The sequence below is a fragment of the Ixodes scapularis genome, unplaced genomic scaffold (assembly GCF_016920785.2).
Source record: "Ixodes scapularis isolate PalLabHiFi unplaced genomic scaffold, ASM1692078v2 PGA_scaffold11__112_contigs__length_91849675, whole genome shotgun sequence".
Classification (NCBI taxonomy): Eukaryota; Metazoa; Arthropoda; class Arachnida; order Ixodida; family Ixodidae; genus Ixodes; species Ixodes scapularis.
This window is the reverse complement of record NW_024609837.1, coordinates 34466487-34485701: the sequence shown is the minus strand read 5'-3', so window position 1 is coordinate 34485701 and position 19215 is coordinate 34466487. Positions and strand designations below refer to the sequence as shown.

The 19215-nt window shown below is 46.0% G+C and overlaps 1 protein-coding gene across 4 annotated transcripts; it reads right to left on the bottom strand.

The window, feature by feature from the left end:
- Positions 1–935: 935 nt before the first annotated feature.
- LOC8051906 lies at positions 936–18582 on the bottom strand. Of its 4 annotated transcripts, none has more exons than XM_040217677.2 (7): positions 18490–18582; positions 17187–17306; positions 10755–11126; positions 8927–9080; positions 8494–8571; positions 2996–3159; positions 936–1852 (listed from the first exon to the last, which is right to left on the bottom strand). In XM_040217677.2, exons 1-7 carry the CDS (start codon positions 18556–18558, stop codon positions 1685–1687), a joined length of 1125 nt encoding a protein of 374 aa, XP_040073611.2. In that variant the 5' UTR covers positions 18559–18582; the 3' UTR covers positions 936–1684. The 4 variants fall into 4 exon arrangements, with proteins under 4 accessions (XP_040073611.2, XP_040073610.1, XP_029829028.2 ...); XM_040217676.2 differs by having other exon boundaries at positions 18472–18537; XM_029973168.3 differs by lacking the exon at positions 18490–18582 and having other exon boundaries at positions 17187–17885.
- Between the last annotated feature and the right edge of the window lie 633 nt (positions 18583–19215).

Below are 19215 nucleotides of genomic sequence, written 5' to 3'. Positions count from 1 at the left end.
CATAATTAACCAACTGGGAAGATATCATAGTACTCAATAATGGCAGCACCGGTTTGCTTTAAAATGATCCCACAACTGCGTGCTCTAAACCACATGCCTAGCAGCGAGTTTCCGTCTGTCGAGAGAAAGAAATGCACTATGCCACGGGGGAAAGAAGGTTTCTTTTCTCTTGCAGCATTTATGTTTTGGGTTTTCTTTGCCCAAAGAACTTTTTCTGATCTTTTCCTGCCCAACAAGAGCACACACTTTTCTCGGGACGATTGATGCCCCCTGCATTTCTTACTTTTTCTGGAGACAGCATTTTTGGTGAGATAGAACACTCTAAACTTGGTCTTCGATGAGGATCGGATCTTGGCATAAAAAACAAGTTTCTCCCCGATTGGCGCCTTTTTTTCTGACAGAGTAATTTGCTCCCCCACAACATTTGATGATGCAGTTCATAGTAGTATCACTAACTTATTCGCTCTACACTCCGAGGTCACATTTATGGGCCGCCTCCTCAAAAGTGGCGATTCAGACCCGTGGATATCAACATCAAGTCCGCAATCTGCCCAATCAGATTCATTTTTATCCGTATCTGCCAGTTCACTGTGGACATATCTGCGGATATGCAGGGCTCTATTTACTAAGAGAATTGAAGTTGAGCTATTAAACCACATTTTCCTTTGTACTTTGCAAATACCAAGAACATGATATTAAAGGAAACAAACAGATGTCACATTTCATTGATACAGCTATATATTGCAGTGGAAACATGCATGACAAGTGCCTTTTGAACCTAACTTCAATTATTTTTTCGTTTAGAAGTTTTGGGCTGGTATTTGTAGATAATTTATCTTACCATATATTTGAATGAACCTCGTTCAATAAATGAAACCCTTAATAAACGGTGATGTATGCCCTTACCATGGATACTTAAGAATTGACACACAAACTGACTTTGAAGTTTTTATTAGCCAAACTATAAATACACCTAAAAAATAAATAAACAAAAGAGCAATGCACTGACTGTTTGAGCAGCATCCCTTGCTTTAACTGGCCATGGTAGTACGGTTTTCTCTTGGTTTATAGCGTACCACCAGTTGCAGGGAATGACCATGTGCATAGCAGTACAGAACCAAGTGTACTCTAAGAAAATTTTGTGAGAAATGATATTACAATGAATTATTTAGTTTATGCTGGTTTCTAAAATTGTGCTCATCTACTATAGCCGGTGACAAGTCAAGAACCAAGTGGAAGCTCCTTCCACCCCTTTCCACTTAAGTAGAGCGAATGCTGGAGAGGAGGCGACCTCCTCTGCACCGTTCGCTCCGCTGAAGTGGAAAAGGGTGGGAGGAGCTTCCACTTCGTTCTTGACTTGTCACCGGCTATAGTCGCATAAAAAGTAAAATAAGGAGATCAAAATTAATCAATTGTCACTGACTATACTATCATATGATACTATCATATGATAGTATAGTCATCTATCATCATCTATCATACTATCATATTTGATAGTATTGCCATTCCATAAAGTGGGTCATGGCACGTTACCAGCCACCCCCCAACAAAACGTGTACTACTTGAAGGTCACTTGGGTCACTCCCATCCCTAGAATTGCTGAGGATACGCAAAAGTGACCTTGCAGACATGCCACGTGACCTTGAGCACCTGTCAAGGTCACCGCAGAAGAGCCGCCGAAGCCTCAGTCCTCGTCGGAGGACATAACTCCGAGCTGCCGGCTGAGTTTCGAGAGCCCGTGAACTTTGCTGGCAAACTGGGCTGGAGTCTCGGCACGCAGCAGAGATCCGTTGGCGACAGACGACGGTCTTCGAGGTCGGAGGTTATAGCGGACCGGCGTCGAAGTAGTCCGCTGCACAGAGATGGCGCCATTGGACACAGCACGAGTGACGCGCCCCCTTCTGTGGGGAAAATGCGCAAGGATTCGGCTGCCACGCATCTATCCGTTTGAAAGAAAATGAAGGCAAGTGCAAATAGACCATAACTTGGTCTTTCAAGCCGCGGTAACGCTGATAATACATCATAAAAAAAACAGCCTGCAGAGACTGAGGCGTGTTTCTTCTGTTCATTAGAGTCCTGTCACATTAGATCATCCAAAAAGCATCTGCAGACATGCTCAAAGCATACGTGTGTATGAAGCGAACATGCTGCGGTGAACGCCACATCTCTTCCATTGTGTAAGAGTTGCGTGACTGCGGCTTTACAGTTCACAGCGTGCTCTCCCCTCGACTTTTTCTATGATAGTTCCTAATGAGAGACTATACAAGATGAAACCGCTTGGTCACGAGCAACATATTCGTCCTTACTCGATGCTTGTGACATTCAAAGCTGGCAACAATACATCACTATGCCATCACTCTAATCCACGCTTATTAGATAGAAAGCTGGCACGATCACTTGTCATGGTCACTTGGCACTTGCCCCTGGTGAGTGCCAAGTCCCTCTAGTTAGCTTCGAGAAGCGACAAGAGCCCGTCTGCTTCGCTTCGTCCCAGAACATTGGTTTTAAATATGAAGTAAGAGGAAGCAAAATTAAGTAAGCAATGCGGGGCCCAAGTTTGTCTGCATCTCGCACAGGGGTTGCGATGATGTTGGAGTGCCAAACTCTTATTGGCCGATTGAAAAAAATAGTGGCTAGACCTCAAAGCATCTAGCATTAAAATCTACCCACTATCCTTTCAATCAAAGTCGATCAGAACTCGGAGTCTTGCTGACATCACCGCAACTCCTGCGCAAGAAGCAGACGATTTGCTCTCCGCATAAACCAATCTCTCAAGTTCACGCATGCGTGACGCGACCATAACTGCAGCCCACGAGAGGTGGGCACCAATGCACGAGACAGCTCGTGCCGTCTTGTGCCACGATCGCGCATACCCACAGCAAAGTTGCCGCACGTGCCGAAAGACTACAGCTCTCCACAACGCACGTCAACGGTGGTGGCACAACAATACTGGCCGTCGAGATCGGTTTACTGGACCAAAGAGTTCCATTCTTACCGCTACAGGCTCCTCCGGAGTCCGGGTTTTCGCGAGGGTCGGAGTTGCACTCGGAAAGACGCCCAAGCAGTCCCGTTGTCCGTCCCACGGGGAAAGTGGCCACGCGTCGTCTGGTGCCTCGGGGCACGTATAGGTGTTGTCCAGGTCAGAGTCATACTCGCTCTCTGCAAGGCAATGACAAGTGCCCGGATGTCACAGTTATAATCGCTGGGATTCAGTTGTCCCACCTCAAGCGCGAGCTTCCTTCATTCAACAACGCTTCAACCTCTCGTATACCTCCAGCGCGCAGGTGCTTAAGGTGCAAGACAAGCAACACAAAAAATTGTGTTGCTTCTGTATTTGACAGCCTTGATGCTAGTACGCCTCACCGGGTGACTTGTCTCATAGCTGTAGGTGAGAAATTCAGCCAGCGCAATACGACCGCTAAACTGGGGTCTGTAACGTGCACCACACAGTAGTGATTACAGAAACGTGTGCCGGTGCAAAACTCATCCAGATCGAAACAAGCAGGGGGTGGGAATCGAACCTAGGAGGTTCTGCAGCGCAAGCTTCCACTGCAAAAACTCCAGGGTTCGATCCGCACCCCCTGCCCGCTTTCACCTGGACGAGTTTCACACTGGCACGCGTTCGTGTAATCACTACCGTGTTTCGAGCAATCATGCCTGAGTGACTAAATTGAAGTGCATGTCAGTAATAAAAACATGAGTCAAACAGGAAACGGTGTTCAGGGAACATAATTGTGCATCCACATTGTGAATGGATATAGTGGAACTGTCTACACTGTGAAAGACGCGACTTGAGGGCCTCACCATATTCACCGTGCCTTCATTCCAATGTCAGTTAGTAGACCTTAAAAGAGTCATGAAACGCTTTTCCAACTTTTTCCTGTTTAGCTTTCCTCTTCAACTCATAAATCGCGCGTTCTACCAAACAGTTCAAGAAGACGAAAAGAGGGAAGTCCCCTCTTGCTTGGAATCTCGTTTGGAGAGAGCCATTGTCCCCCTAGAAGATGAGCCCGTCGCTCAAATAATAATAATAATAATAATATTTATTTGCAAATAAAAATCTGATCCTGAGTGGCGTGCACGGCTGTGCAGAAAGGTTAAAACCCGTACGCGAGTGCGCCTGCCAGCCCGCCACCCAAAATTCAGACGAAAATTGTTTTCCCCACCCCGCTCACCCCGAAGCTGACAGTGCAGTGGAAGCTACGTGCTCTTTGTTCCAGCCACACTTTTGCCACGTGATCACGCTCTCTCGCGCATACCTACGCACAGAGAATGAGGTCAGGTGAAGAAGGCGGCTGATTGGTCCGGCAAGCACGTGGCTTCCACCGCAATGTCAGCTTAGGGGTGAAGGGAAGAAGGGAGGTCCGGTGTCGTGTGACGTGCGTTTGGACCCAGTGACGCGCTTTGGGGACCGCGGATGTATCACGGTGAAAAGACAGAGAGCTTACGAAAAGAAGGAGGTACAAAATAGTCCGCTGTGTTTTCAAATTTTCGTACCAGAGTCAGGCTTTTGACTTTCTACCTTTTTTCTTTTGGCCCACTGAACAATGTGCTATTAGAGAAATCCAAATCTAAAGTGATTTATTCCAGCCCAAAATTCGTTTCATGGGCCCTTTAAAGCAAACTTGTTTGTAATAAACAATATTGATTTTTGACTACTGATGCATATTTGCTGACAATCGACATTCATAACTTCAGCGGTGGAACTGCTGCGCCAAGTGCACCAAAGTGCACCAGAACAAACAACCTGCTACATGCTGCTCCAAAGTGTGCACAATAGACCGATCTCACCAGGAGTTGCACGACGCCACCGCTGCCGCGGTGCACTCTGGTACCTGCAGTTCTCCCCAGTTTTCTGGTTGCGTCAAGGCGCGTTGTACACCCGGCGTTTGGGAATTTTAAGGTTAGCACGAGTCTTTTAGTCGGCCGTTTACTCACGGTTTTTAATGGGAGTCTTCACCAGTTCTATGTCAAGGTGCTACAATAACCGCACCAGGCAAAGAGGCATCGGATTTTATGTCTTCCCGAAAGAAAGCAGCCCACGAAAAGAGTGTCTAAAAAAGGTAAAGAGAGCGGTAGAAGTGCGGCAGGAAAAAGAGTTTTTAGATTTGTTTCGTTATTTGATTCATAATTTATATTCACCCCATTGCACAATAACTAAAAAGGGTAAGCTTACACAGGGCATGAGACGTAATAGGGTGTGCTAAAGTGTTCCGTACGTTGGAATCTCCCTGAGCACTCGCTCCGCAGCGATATATCCGTTGGTCTATCTCAATCGGAACTTCCACACTGCCTTGCGGCGACCGTTTTTAATACAATGTTTGCTTGATGCATTTTGGTGGTTACAACTGTTATTGATACGACATGTTTTGAGCACAACTGTGCTTCACACGATCAGCACAATCACTGAAGAAAGAGCAGCGATTCCCGGTATGTATAACTTGAAATAAAACAAACTTTTCCCGAATAAGACTTAATTTTTTTTGGTGGGCTATTATGCCACAAGATTTTGGCTGGCGTTACTGATTCATTCTGTATTAACACCAAGCGACACAGCGGAAAAAAGCATTTTCCGTCGGACAGCTCTTACCGTTAACCAAATAAAATTGAATAGAAACTGTACACAAGAGCTTATCTCTACCCGATGTTCTCAGGCATCTCGCATGGTTACGTTTCATTTCGACAAATGCGAGTTGTTACAGCTCTTCGGGCAGGTTCTTTTTGTGGATCGTTTCTTTGTATGCAGGCTTTCCCCCGCAGTTCATCTGCACCCTGTTGCAAAGGCTGTCAACCAGAATAAAACGAGTTTTAGAAAACTATCGCTCTCCGAAAATGTCTATTGAGCTCGTCTTCATGGTCGAATAAAAGTTATGCCCAAGCCTGCGCACTACATAGCTCGGTATTTCACCGACACATTTGACGCTGTTCCGCGGTGCTACACCGAGCCGATGGTTCCTTTGAATTTTGTGCTCTTTCACGTTGAGGTAGATATTCACCTGCTTCCAAGTTTATCCAAAGTGCTCGAGGGAGTAGCGGCCTCGTTGTTTTTCCCGCTGTTGCAGTAAGACCACCGCGTGAACGCAGTGGGTTCACGCGCGTTCACGAAGGCGAAGAAGCGGACGACAACGAAGCAGACGAAAAAGCGATTCTAAAGCGACAAGACGACCGAAACTGTTTTTTTTTGTTTTTTTTTGCGCTTGATGACAAACTAAGGCATCACAAACAACACAATTTTATAAAGTACTGATATGCAGGAGAATCCAAGCTAACACCAGGGCTTCCCAAACTATGATGTACGCCGACATGAGCCCTTTTCAGCCGGGAAGTCGGAGAGCGATGACTACAAGTAGCATGGCGGCGGCAATATTTCCGGAATGCGCGCGCCTGCGCAGTTCGCTTGGTGGCATCGGTCTATTTGCGTTATATATGCGCCAAAAGGGAGCTGTTCTCGAAAAGGAAACAAAGTGTCTGGCATGTGGCATTGTTGACAATGCCGCCGAAAAATAAGGAAGTACCGCTGTTTTCTCGGATGCCCAAGTTTTATGTGCAAAAAGTAGGGTTGCGCGAATTTTCATATTTTCAAATAGTGGTTTAAAATAACACGCTATTTGATATTCGCTTCGAAGTGAACTGCGACATTCATACTTTTCGAAGTGTTGATGGCAGTGGGTGTGCCCCTTTGAGTGCGCTTCTCTTTAAGCACCGGTGCAGTGCAGAGAAGCAATACCCACGGAGCTGACACCGCAATCTCACGACTCGCTTCGCCGCAGCGGAGCGGCGTGCTTAGGCAAAACACACACCTTCAAAGTAGTCTCATGCACACCCGAGCCTGTGTATTAAAAAAAAAAAAAAGGGATACACTGCAATAAAATTTTTAAAATCTAACTTATGCAAGGGTATAAGTTAGGCCACAATGTTCTAACAACATCTGTTCATTATTTGTGCTTGTTTTGTGTTTTGTTTTTAGAATTGAAGAAACCATTTGCATATAGCAAGAATATTTATAAATTCCCTCAACTAGATATGGCTGGGCCCCTTCATAGGTTTAATATCATGCAAAATATGTTGTTTACACTCCATCCCAATGTAGGTATTGAACTTTCTGAGGGCACAGTCTATAAATACGGCTAGATTAAATTTAACAGAGCTCATAAGTGGGCAATTAGAAGCTTGGGAACAACCTTTGCGAGTTCAGCTGAATTTTCATTTAGGCATGGTGTAAAGGCCCGTTCACACTCTTGCAACTTCTTAAACCTGGGTTCCTTAAAACTTCTTCAACCAGAAAACACACTGGCGCCATCTATTGGGAAGCAGTGTAAACCCGGCGGTCCGGCATATTTTTTTTTTATTTCTCGTGCATTATCCTTTTTTTCTTGGCTCGAAAAACCTTTGTCAATGTTATAAACGAGCCTTTCCATGGGTACTACGCACATTTGACCTCGGAAATCCCGCAAAACCTTCGCTCTCGTGAAATGCAGTTCCAGGGTCACCGCATAGATGGCGCCACAATGCCAGTGTGTTCCCTCATTCTAAAAACATTTAAGAAGTTTTAAGAGATCTCGTCTCTCTCAGTCGTACTCGGTCGCAAGAGTCTGAACGGGCCTTTACTGTAGCAAAAGATGTGGAGAATGGTTCAGCAACTATTAAAAATTTGATTAAAAAATATTCAGCCAAAAACCACTATTCATTTTGAATTTGTTTCGAACCCAAAATCCATGATTCGCACGTGCCTTATTCAAGAGTTATCGGTTTTGTGCGAACGGTGCTCACATCGATCGCAATGAATAGCTAGCACTATTCATTATGATCGGTTAGAGTAGCTATGTGCTCCGCTTAGTTGCTCTAGGAACAGTAGTTGGAATATGAGCGAGAGAAGCATGATACAAACTCTGTAAAGTATCCTAAAACATATTTTTACGTCAAAAACGGACCAAAGACAAAGATGCCATATGTACTCCTACTAGGTTAATTGCGACATCTGCAAAATTACTGCCGTATGATCCTTCAATAAATAAATAAATATCTGTAATGGCCATTTCCTCTGTACGTATGACACCTTAAAGTCTTTCAACACTCCAGTAACTGCAGTTTTTTCCACAGGCTAACTTGCAAAGAGATTGTATAAAACTTTGACGAGAAAGCTCAAAATTGTCTGTTCCTAAAGAGTGAATCACTGCTCCAAAACCCGTTTTTCCCTGCTACATAAACTGTTTAAAATCACCGCTTGTCAGTTTCACTGCAGTGACTGGCAAAACCGTAGAAAAACAAGGTGCCTGCAAAGTTTTGTGAACTGTGCTAAAAGAGTAAACCAAGCAGTCCCATAAAGAAGGTGCTAGCTGTTAGATACACAAGCTCTTATAATTTGGGTAAGAATATAGTATACCACAGTTGCTGTACTTCCACTTCTACAAATCGCTAGAAAGGCTCCGCTACAATTTGAACGCAAGATTATGCCAAGAGCTTTCTTTCTACAACCAGACTGACCAACAGTACCTGAGGACGTCTCTTCATCCGAGCTGGAGTTGGCAGTTTCTCGAGTTGTTTCACGCCTGGCGGTCAGGTGCATTTGCTCTGCAGATCAAGACAAAGATCAGCCATGTTCGACTAGACAATGATGCACAAAGTGATTCCTCAGTGTGGCAAGGTAACAGCTGTGGCCAAGCTTTAGAAAACTCGCAGAACAGTACAGATAAGGAACACTGCTGCCTCCCTGTCAAACAAGAACGGGTGCACTTTATCAGGGCCCATTTCTATTTGTCAAAAGTACTTGTGCCCAAAATAAATTTGGCTGCAATTTACTACCTTATTACAGTGTAGCTTTCTTTTATTTTCTTTATTTTACACCCTACTATATATGATAGCTACATGTTGGGTTAACACAACTGAAAAGCTTAATTGTGGTTTGTGTTCAAAGAAAACACCTCACCCTGAAGGCATCGCAAATCTTTCTGTAGATTTAGCAGGAGAAGGTTGTTGGCTTGCATGTAGTCCTGGTAGCTGTACCAACACCGGGCGTACAGCCCCAACGCCATCGTGCAGAAGGCGCGGCGGCACCAGGCTATCTTCGTCTTGAGGGGACCCTGTTGCACAGCATCAAGTTGATCAAAAACAAGTATAAAGGGACTCATAGTTTTATAATAATAGGTATATTTCTTAATTCGTCAAGTATTTTTTTTTTTTTTTATTTACTGGCCTACTTAGGAAACTTGTTTATACTAATCTATGTAAAACACTATCAGTGTCGAGAATGGGAAATACTAACGAGCTGGAGGCTGAAATTAATGTAGGTTCCACCTTCAGCAGACAGCGATGTTTGCACTAGCCTCGAGTGATTGAAAGCAGTTGTCATGCTTTCAAGGAACATACCAGGGCTGGGCAGTATCGCGATACAAATGCATCGCAATATTATCTTAGAGATACTTTCGAGTATCTGTATCTCTGTATCGAGATGCATTTGAAAAATGTATTTGTATCTCAATAGTGGGATACATTTACAATGTATCGCTTGTATTGTGATACTTTGCCAGACTTGCATAGCTTGTTACAGTTGTTGCCCTTTTTAAGATAAATTTAAAGGATAAAAACATCTGTGTGGTGCAAGTTGCTACGGAATTTATAATATTAACCCGCCCTATAACCTGATTCATCTTAGTCACCAACATTAAAAAGCTGTGCCTTAAGGAAGGTTACTTGCAAGAATAACAAAATCAGCTCCTCTCACAAAACCCTCCATTCTTTCCAATTTAGCAGAGCAAACTCTGTAAAGTATTGCCCTGTCGTCACATCTCCCATAACTATGGGCGACTCCAAAGCATATGAGAAGACAGTTTGAGACGCACCATCACGGAAAAACAGGGTTCATTTCGGGCAGTCGGGCAGACGCCTTTTGTCAAGCATGGTACACAGGGTTTACCTTTCTGCAATTATGTGGTTCAACGGGAGTGACATGCTTTTTTAGCGGCATTAACGATAAATAAAGAGTTCGAGGTGAGGGGTAGTACATAAAATGGCACAAAAAAAGGAGCACATGCATAAATTACCATTTGCATTCGCCACGAACTGCACACTCCCCATGTAGCATCGTTCGGGAACAAATGTATTTCTATAAGTGCCTGTATCTCTATTTTGGAATACTTTTTCGCCGTTTTTGCAAAAGTATCTCGGGAATATCCCATTCCATAAAAGACAAATGTATCTCAGTATCTGTATTTTGGGCCTTAAAACACATGTATCTCAGTATTTCTATTCCTGAATACTTTTCTTAGTATCTCTGCCCAGCCCTGGATCATACATATACCAGAAAAACAGTAAGATGACCGTTTCTGACAAAAATTCTATACTGTGGCTTCCCTACGACTGAATTGTATCACCTCCAATTTCCATAACATTTTCAAGTTCACTGAAACTGTTTAGGCTACCACATTTTATAGCCTCTGGATGCTCCGTCTAGCGATGGAGAGAAGTTACAAGAGTCGCCCACCTTCAGAGGCTGCCACAGCCAATTGCTGCGGTAAAAAAGGAAAAGGGAACACGCCCGATCCCGATAGCAGACGACGAACCGGCCGTCCTCCACGGACATTTCAACAGATTTGGCAGGGGTAGAAGAGGAAGAGGGCACACACCGTTCTCATCGTTTAGGCAGTTCCGGTCGGCTGTACTGCCAGAACTGCCCAAAAACGGATCGCTCATTTCCATCTCTCTTCTCACCCTAGTAAAAATGGTCTATCCTCCGATTTTGCAATGCCCAAGCTCACGTCATAGGCCAGGGGGACAGCGCGAGTGGCCTCCTCGCCCACCATCCAATCAGCAAGCAGCTTCTCGACACACACGTTGGCCGTAAAGAGGAGCAACAGCCACGACCGTGCGTCTGCCATCCTCTTGGGCACCGTCAGGAGCAGAGACAGCACCACGGCCATGAAGTAGTACGCAACCGACTGGACGGCTGCAAACTGGCCCACAAAGAACGCGTGCGCACGGTAGAGCTGCTCCGCCGTCTCGCCTAGCAAAGAGTGCTGCTCAGTGAGCAGACGGCGGGACTGCGCAAGCTCCACCCCTAGAAGCCTGCCATTGGCCAGGAGCTGGCGTTGCCCTTCCTGGGCATCACGTTGAAGTCGAAGCAGGTGTTCCTGCATGTAAAAGTGTTAAGTTTGTTTTGTGTGCCCCCTTGTTTGCCAAGACAAAGTTCACACAAGCACAGGCGCAATGTTTTGGGATTACCCAAGGCTGGTTCTCACCGACGTTCTTAGATCTATCAGTCAACAAGCTTCACGGAAAAATGGCGTTCAAAATCTGTTCTTTGTTGCCCGCTTGCGAAAAGGTATGGGCGGGTAGCGTTCTTAGCACCGCCAGCGTCAACGCCTCCATGGGCAACAAAGAATCGCCGTTTTTGACTGACGTTCTTTCTCCATGGACTTCACCGCAAACTTTATGTTTACCATAGAAACCACGATAGAAGCCTTTTCCACTGCAGGTAGTGTGCATTCAACACTCCACCGGTTTCACTGCTTCTGTCCATTGGGCAGGCTGATAGCGTAGCCAGCACCACTGAGCACACACGCCACGAAAAGGCACCAGGCGTTCTAGGAAGCTTATCGACCGACTTTGATCTAGTAACATTGGGTTCACACATTTGCATCTGAGTGCGACCGAGCACGTTGCAACAGCTTGCGAACGCTTACAACAGATGGATGGATGCCTGGTGGCTGTTCCATTTGAATCAGGTAGTGACTTGCACCACCCATACTCTATCTCACTAGTTGGGCACAGTACTGCGAAAGCCGCGGGTGAGAGAAAAAGGAAAGCCTCTTTTGCACGAATTTTGAGCAACAGGCTAATTTTGGAGGGAGGAAAGGAATATTGGGTTCACAAAAGAGGGTCCGGGTAAGGGGGGATTCTCTTCTTTTCCTTATTTTGAACTGCTCAGGTTTTCTCTCACCCCTGTACCTTTGGCAACGTTGTGCGCAACTGGTGAGAGAGTATAGCCAGAGAGATTTTTCTTTTAGCTCCAGGTCAAATAATATTAAACGAGGTAACACACTAGCACCATCTACTGGGTAGCCATGGAACACATCCAGTCTGATTTTATTTTCTTATATTTTTACAAATCATCCTTTTACCGAACAATGTTCCGAGTGACTGTTGTCTGAGTGATCGATTTGGACAATGTTTTGAGTTTCTCATAGATGGCACATGGATTTGATCTTGAAAAATACCGCCCGACAGATAGCGCCAGTCTCCTCGTAAGCAGTCGCGACCCACAACATGGCCGATCACACTCAAACACAATCTACCATTTTTAGGGAGGCTCTAGTGAGGGTGGGCGCAACTCAAAACCTGGAGAGCGTTTGCAATTTAATGGCGGCGCCTGAGGGAGAAAATTCGAGAAAGGATATGCGCCAATGTTACCTGCACGAGAGCGGGCGCCTGCTCTGTTGCAACTCTGTTGCTCCATGCGCCTTTCCTCCTCTCGCCTCCCATTGCAAGCAACGAACGCCTTGGCGCAGCCTCTCTCGCTTCCTTCTTGCTCCGAGAATTGCAAACGTCGAGAGGAGAAAGCAGGGTTGCCAGACAAGCAGCAACGTCCAAGATGGCGGAATTTACCATTTTTCGCGTTAAAAAAATACTTAACCTATCGCAACAAAACTGGTGGCTATGGAACAGTAATCATTTATACCTTGTGTAAATTATTCAAGCACGTTAATGGGCCTCTATGACCTGAGTTAGGAAAGAAAACGACCCTTTGCCCCATAGACTCCCAGCAAAATTTTGCAATTAAATGGTGCCCATGTCCCGTGATCCCCGATCTAGGAGTTGCACCCACCCTCACTTGAGCCTCCCTAACCATTTTAGAAATAACTGGTGCCACCTGGGGGAAAAGCGGGTTTGAGGATTTTCAGGATGAAACAATGGGCCATAAGAAAGGAGGAGGAAGAAGAGGAAAGCTTCTTTAAAACTTGTTGTTCGCCTAGTTGATTCATGAAGCAGTCTGCAAGCTCCTTTGCATGGGACCTTAATCTGGGTAACTGCCGCTCAATGGAACCAACGGGGTCTGGCTCCCTTGGTCGAGGGGCAGTGGCGTACCAACTTGTTTTTGAGTGGGGGGGCAAACCCGACCCTCTTCCCCCCCCCCCCTTAATCGAAAATTCGGCGCAACTTTTGTCGAAGTTTTCTAAAGATGTGGCACTGATTCGGCAAAATTACAACGTTACCAGACTTAACATTGATATTTTGTTTTTTCTCACGAAAAAAATTTTGCTTCTTCTTCTTAAAATAAATACAACTTGTAGTGCCTATTGAAACAGTTATGATTAAATAAGGTGATATTCTACAAGATAATTGTATCGATGTCGCTTTTGTGTGTTTACTCGCAATTTTAGTGTTTGCTTGCAGAAAGTGGCGGGACAACGAGGTTGAGTAGCCGGAGCAGTCACGAATCACACTACGAGAGTTTTGATTTTGAGGCTTCATCAGCGCACGCCTGCAAGTGTGTTTACATTGTTAAAATAAAGACAATCACTGCGTTCTTACTTTCTCTGGGAGTCACCGTTTCGTGCGCGAAAACGGATGCAACGGTTGTTTAGCCTTCACCAGAAGAGATAACAATACTGTAAATATGCATGTTTTTCGATTTGAGTCACTTGACGTCAGCTTTGCATGAAAGTGCGCGTTCCATATTCGCAACGTGCCGTTTTTAACCTTTAAAATTCCGGTTTCTGGTGTTAGGACACACACGGACGTTTAGGAAGATGGGGAGAGTTAGGAATGTCGGATGTGCAACGTCGAGCATGATAGTTCTGTGTTTAACGAATACTTTTCATCAGTGTTTACTAACGAGTGCTTGGACTTCGTCCCCACTCTCCCTGAAGAGCTTTACGAGCGCATGCATCCTATTAACGTTAACTCCGCTGGTATTAAAACATTGATTGATAAACTAAAACTTACTTCGTCCGCTGGAACCGATAACATCAACCCTAAAATTTAAAAGAAACACCCGTGTTATTTCTAGTGAGTATTTGAAACTCATCTTCATTCAGTCCTCATCTCAAAGCTGCCTTCCATCTGACCAAAAGGTGGGAAGGGTAATTCCCAGTCTTTAAACAGGGCAGCCGCTCTTCCGCATCTAATTATCGCCCTAATTCATTGACTTCAATTTCTTGCAAACTACTTGAGCATATCCTCTACTCCAATATCATGAGGCACCTATCATCCCATTTCTTTTCTTTAAACAGCAGAACGGTTTTCAAAAGGTACTTTCCTGCGAAACGCAACTCTGCGACTTCATCCATGACTTGCACACTAACCTTGAATGTCACGTCCAAACTGACGCAGCTTTTTTTTTTTTTTTTTTCCAAAGCGTTCGGCCGTGTTTTCCATCAACGCCTTCTTTCTAAGCTATCATCTTTTTGCCTCGACCAATAACCGTTTGCATGGATTCGTGACTTTCTTTTTTCCCGTGTACAGGTCACGTCCATGATGATCATGAATCTTCCTTAATAAATGTATCTGCTGGTGTTCCCCTGGGGTTCGTACTTGGGCCCTTACTCTTTTTAATATTTATTAATGACATTCCCATTGGAATTCCTTCAAAAAAACGCTTTTTCGCCGACGACTGCGTCATCCATAACAAAGTAACTTGTGTGCAAAATAATAACCAGCTTCAGGAAGATCTAGGTAAAATTAACAATTGGTGCAAAGAGTGGATTATGTCACCAAACAAGTATAAACGCAAACTAATCCACTTCACCAAGAAAAAAACCACTCTGTCATTTAATTACTTCTTGGACTCCGATCTGATTGAGACCGCTACTGTGTATAAATACCTTGGTGTAAGACTAACATCTGACCTTCCCTGGAATAACCACATTGAAGTCATTGCCGCCGATTCATCTGGAACTCTTGGACTAAGCAGACGTAACTTAAAAAATCGCTCCACCCTTTGTCCCTAAGCTAACCTTTAACACGTACGTCAGACCAAAAATAGAATATGCTTCAACCATCTGGAATACCCATCGACTGTACCCCACCAATACGCTGTAGAGGCAGTTCAGAACAGAGCTGCTCGCTTCATTTCATCCACTTATGACTTTTCTTTCAGTGTCTCGGCGCTAAAAACTGAACTAACCATGTCCTCTTTGCAGCTTCGCAGGAAAGTCTCTCAGCTGTGCCTTATTCACAAAATCTACTACCACATTCCCGACCTCAAAACCACTTTGTTATTGCCCCTCGACCGAACATCTTCTCGCCTCAACAACTTCTGCACCATCAAACACACTTCTGGCTCTACGAACGCTTTCAATTGGTCATTCCTTTCTCAAGCCATCAGCCACTGGAACAGTCCCCCATCCTCCATTGTCACCATCTTGGACCCTGCTGATTTCTCCTCTGCAGTAAAACTACACCTTTCTTGGCCCATGTGATGGTGTGCGGGGCTAGGCAGATCAGTGAAACACTTACGCAGAGCGCTTGCCAGGCCAGACTTGTACGTAGTTCAACTACTTTACTCAAGTTACTGTAGTTTAACTACTTTTCTGGGTAGTTTAGTAACTTTTAATTACATTTCTATTCTAGTAATCAGTAGTTTACTTTAACTACTTTTCCGAGTGACTTCCACTCAAATTACAAATTACTTTCTAATTTTAGTGGTTGTTTTGCCTATCAACAGAGAACAGAGGTCGGAAGGTCAGCTGATATTTGCAGAGGGGGAAGCATGCGGAGTAGAAAAGGGGGGGATGGGAAGGAAGAAAGTGATTTAGATAGTCCAAAAAAACCCAAAATTTTAACGAGCCCCCCCACTGCAACAACACTGCTACGAGGCGCGGGGAGCGAACAGACACGGCGCAAGAGAGGTCGAGTAACTGTGGGATTAGCTCCGAATAGTAGCGTTTCTTTGTATTCCGAAGCTCAAGGAGACTTGACGCATTTGAAGAAAGGGCTTGTCCCCGCTTCTCTCCAATGTAGGAATTCTTGCCCACTACAGGAGGTGCACAGACTGCTCCTTTTACGGTGCAGGCGATAGAACCCCTAACAACGACGCTCACGCCGGATGGGCTGCTCGTGTATCACTCGAAGCGCGTTAACCCACCCCCGCGCCTGCGTTCACGCCGCTTCGCGGTGACGGTGTGCGGCTGCTAATTACAAATCTATTAACCCACCTAGCCCCCCCACCCCCCGTACACGCCACTTTGCGGCGTCCGGTCGGCAACCCAAGCCCCGCTGCCTCCCATGCACTGCCGTAAATAGAGTCGATACGATTTAGTTTAGCGATGTTTCGTCAACAACATTCGTTTTTTTAGTGTTAATGGTAAAAAAGAAATGTAAATATCGCCAAATGCCTCGACAAAACAAAATGTTAGAGAAAAAAAATAAAAAGAAGTAAGCCGGCCCACACCATAAATAGAACCCGGGTCTGACACGTATGAGGCAGACATCTCACCACTAAGTTACGCTACCTCTTCGGAAACTCGCATTGCATCCGCTGCCTATGTTGACGGCGGCAGCGCCTATCTCCAAGCAAGCAAGCAAAACTTTATTTTGTGTAAGGGCCTACGTCCTGGTCTGGACGGCCCGTCCGGCCCATGTCTCGCGGATGGATTCCGTAAGGTTACCGTGTAGCCTTGTTCGTGGAGCAAGGCTTTACGAACCAGCCAATCCGGCGTGCGTGAGCACCGTTGCTAGGGTTTGTATCGCCTGCGCGTTAAAAATATGCCCGCGCGGGTCGGGGGGCAGTGCCCTTGGTATTCCTTGGGCGCCGCCGACCTGTGTCTGCTCTGCCCAGTGGCGGCCGTTTCAGGGGGGGCAAAACGCATGCCTTGCCCCCCCACTCTGAGAACTGGGGGGGCAAGTGCCCCCCTTGCCCCCCCGGTTGGTACGCCCATGTCGAGGGGGTACCCGCACTCGTTTGAGCACATGCTTACAGACCTCCATACCAGAGCCTTTTAAACCAGCGATCTCTAAAAATGGTGGATTGTGTAAACCAGCTTTTATGCACGAGTCCACTAGAACGAGGGTATCTTTTTTTTGGCAGACTTGCAAAATCACTCCCGCTTAGTTCACAAGCACCGAGAGACTGTAAAGCCTCACAAAAGTTACTTTCGCATGCAACCTTCACGCGCTTGAGGCTCGTGGGTTGTTTTTGTTTGTCGCCCTAGTGTGACTCCGGCATTTCAAACACAAAATGAGGCCCTCACCTGGCCATCGGCTGCCCGCTGCATGTCACGGCTGACCCGCACGCTAGTCTCCGCGAGTACGCTGACAGTTCTCTCGGTCTGCGCCTGCCACAGCTGGCTCTGCAGGAACTGGCAGATGACCTGCGTGTGCGTGAAGAACTGCGAGTAGGACGAGAAGGCTACGTGGCCGGACATGTTCCGCAGAGCACTGCATTGGGACAGCGGTTCCGCGGCAGGGCAGTCGAACCCGCTCAGGCCCAGGTTCTTTAGGAAACAGTTGGTGAAGTCGAGGGCGACGCGACTCTGCGTCTCTTCGGTGAGCTGCTTGCAGCTGCGGTGAAGATTGGCCACGGCCGACAACCAACAGGGACCGTAGAGAGGTCCTTGGGCGACCAGGGCCTCGTAGTGGGATCGGCCTTCGGTCACCGCCGTGCCCGCCGCCGCCGAGCTGAAAGGCACGGTTTCGGGCGAAGCCCGCGCCGAATTCCATGCACAGGCAAGCCACACCGCCAGACAAAAGGGAGCCATCGTTCGGACACGACTGTTCCTTCCGCGTCCGTCTGGATATCTGTTATTTGAATTTTAAATCATTTAAATCCCGTGCGCCCGTTCGATTATTGTTTGCTTTGTTTGCTTGCTAAAATCGATAGAGAAATATCAGAACTAATATTTTGAGTTGGACGGTGTCTTGCGCTACCTAGTCGCAATTTTGCTTGTAATAAATACATGGGACTCTATGGGAAAAACGAGAAAAAGTGCCGTTTTCCCCGTTTCTAAGCTGTTGTCGGCACTGAAACCTTTTGGCTCCTTTTTGATAAGCCCGTCAAATAGCTTGTGTACAAACATTAAAACTGACAGTCCTCGCAGTTCTTATAAATAAATATTTTGTGGTCGAGGGTGACTTCGCTGTAGTGCAGCTCAATGAGGCAAGAGTTACCTAGAGTTACCGCGGAGTCGGTGGCGGTTTCGTTGAGTTGGGTTTAGCAGACGACAAGCTCGAAGGCTTTGCTACGCGGAATCCGCTCACTTGCGGAAAGCCGCTGTCGAGATGGAAATTCTTAGTCATTCATCAACTTCTGGACTTCCCTGAGGACGGTCTCATTGACTGCAAGTTCCTTTGTTTACTCCACTACGAGAGTAAGCTGGCGAGCTCAGCCGAGGGCAGCCGTAGGAGCCGTAGTTGCTCCTGTACGTTTGATTTTTTTAATCGGCGTTCGAACGTTTGACAAATACCGATTCGATCTCCAAACACCCGACATAAGGATCGCAGCACACCGTAAAATACTCGCCTCCGAGCACAACGTACATGCTTCAATATTCTTACTTTTGCGCGTTCCTCCCATAGACTTGCATGAATTGTCATCATGGAGAATAGAAGGGTAGGAGAAGGCATGACGTCAGCCGCGTAGTCTCCACAAGCCATGCTCCCTTGACGCCTCGCCTCTTTCTCATTTTCCTCCTTACTCTCCCCAGTTATCACGCCAACATGACCACATCACGTGACCGTAGATAGCCTTCGTCTAACTATGGTGTACTAGAATACACCGCAGTCTAGCCTTCGTTCTGATAAAACCTACCGGACGGAGCGCGCGCAAGCCTGCAAGGAATTCTCCTACAATCAAGTTCCAGGGTTACCAGATTGGGCTATTAATAGCCAAATTGGGCTACTTCTTTTTTTATTTGGCGTCAAAATGTGGCGGTTGGCTATGTGGCTATTTTTGGGCTATTTCAAATCATGACGGAGAAAAATAATTCAACATGACAAACATTGAGACTGCGGGCAATATAAGGGGACACGAAGACACAGAGGTCTCTATTATTTATTTTTCTTGTGCTTGCTTTAGGGTAGAGAGATAAAAGACACTTTAGGATGGACACAAATCAGCAGTCCATTTTTTACGGATTCCTGCTTTCAAGGTTTTCTGTGAAGATGCGTAGGCATGACGTCAGGACCACGGCTTTGACCTAGATTCAGTTCTAATGGCATCGCTTCTGTATTCATTGTCGCTTATCTTATGCCTCCAAGTTCACACAAAGAAGGACCTTGCCC

Bases quoted from the DNA above. Each gene is read 5' to 3' on its own strand.
- LOC8051906 (XM_029973168.3), bottom strand. From the start codon at position 17,693: ATGGCTCCCTTTTGTCTGGCGGTGTGGCTTGCCTGTGCATGGAATTCG. The intron at 9,081-10,754 runs GTGAGCTTGGGC...GCTGTGCAACAG, and splicing joins CTGTCCCCCTGGCCTATGAC to GGTCCCCTCAAGACGAAGAT. The intron at 3,160-8,493 runs GTACTGTTGGTC...ATTGCCTTGCAG, and splicing joins GGATGAAGAGACGTCCTCAG to AGAGCGAGTATGACTCTGAC.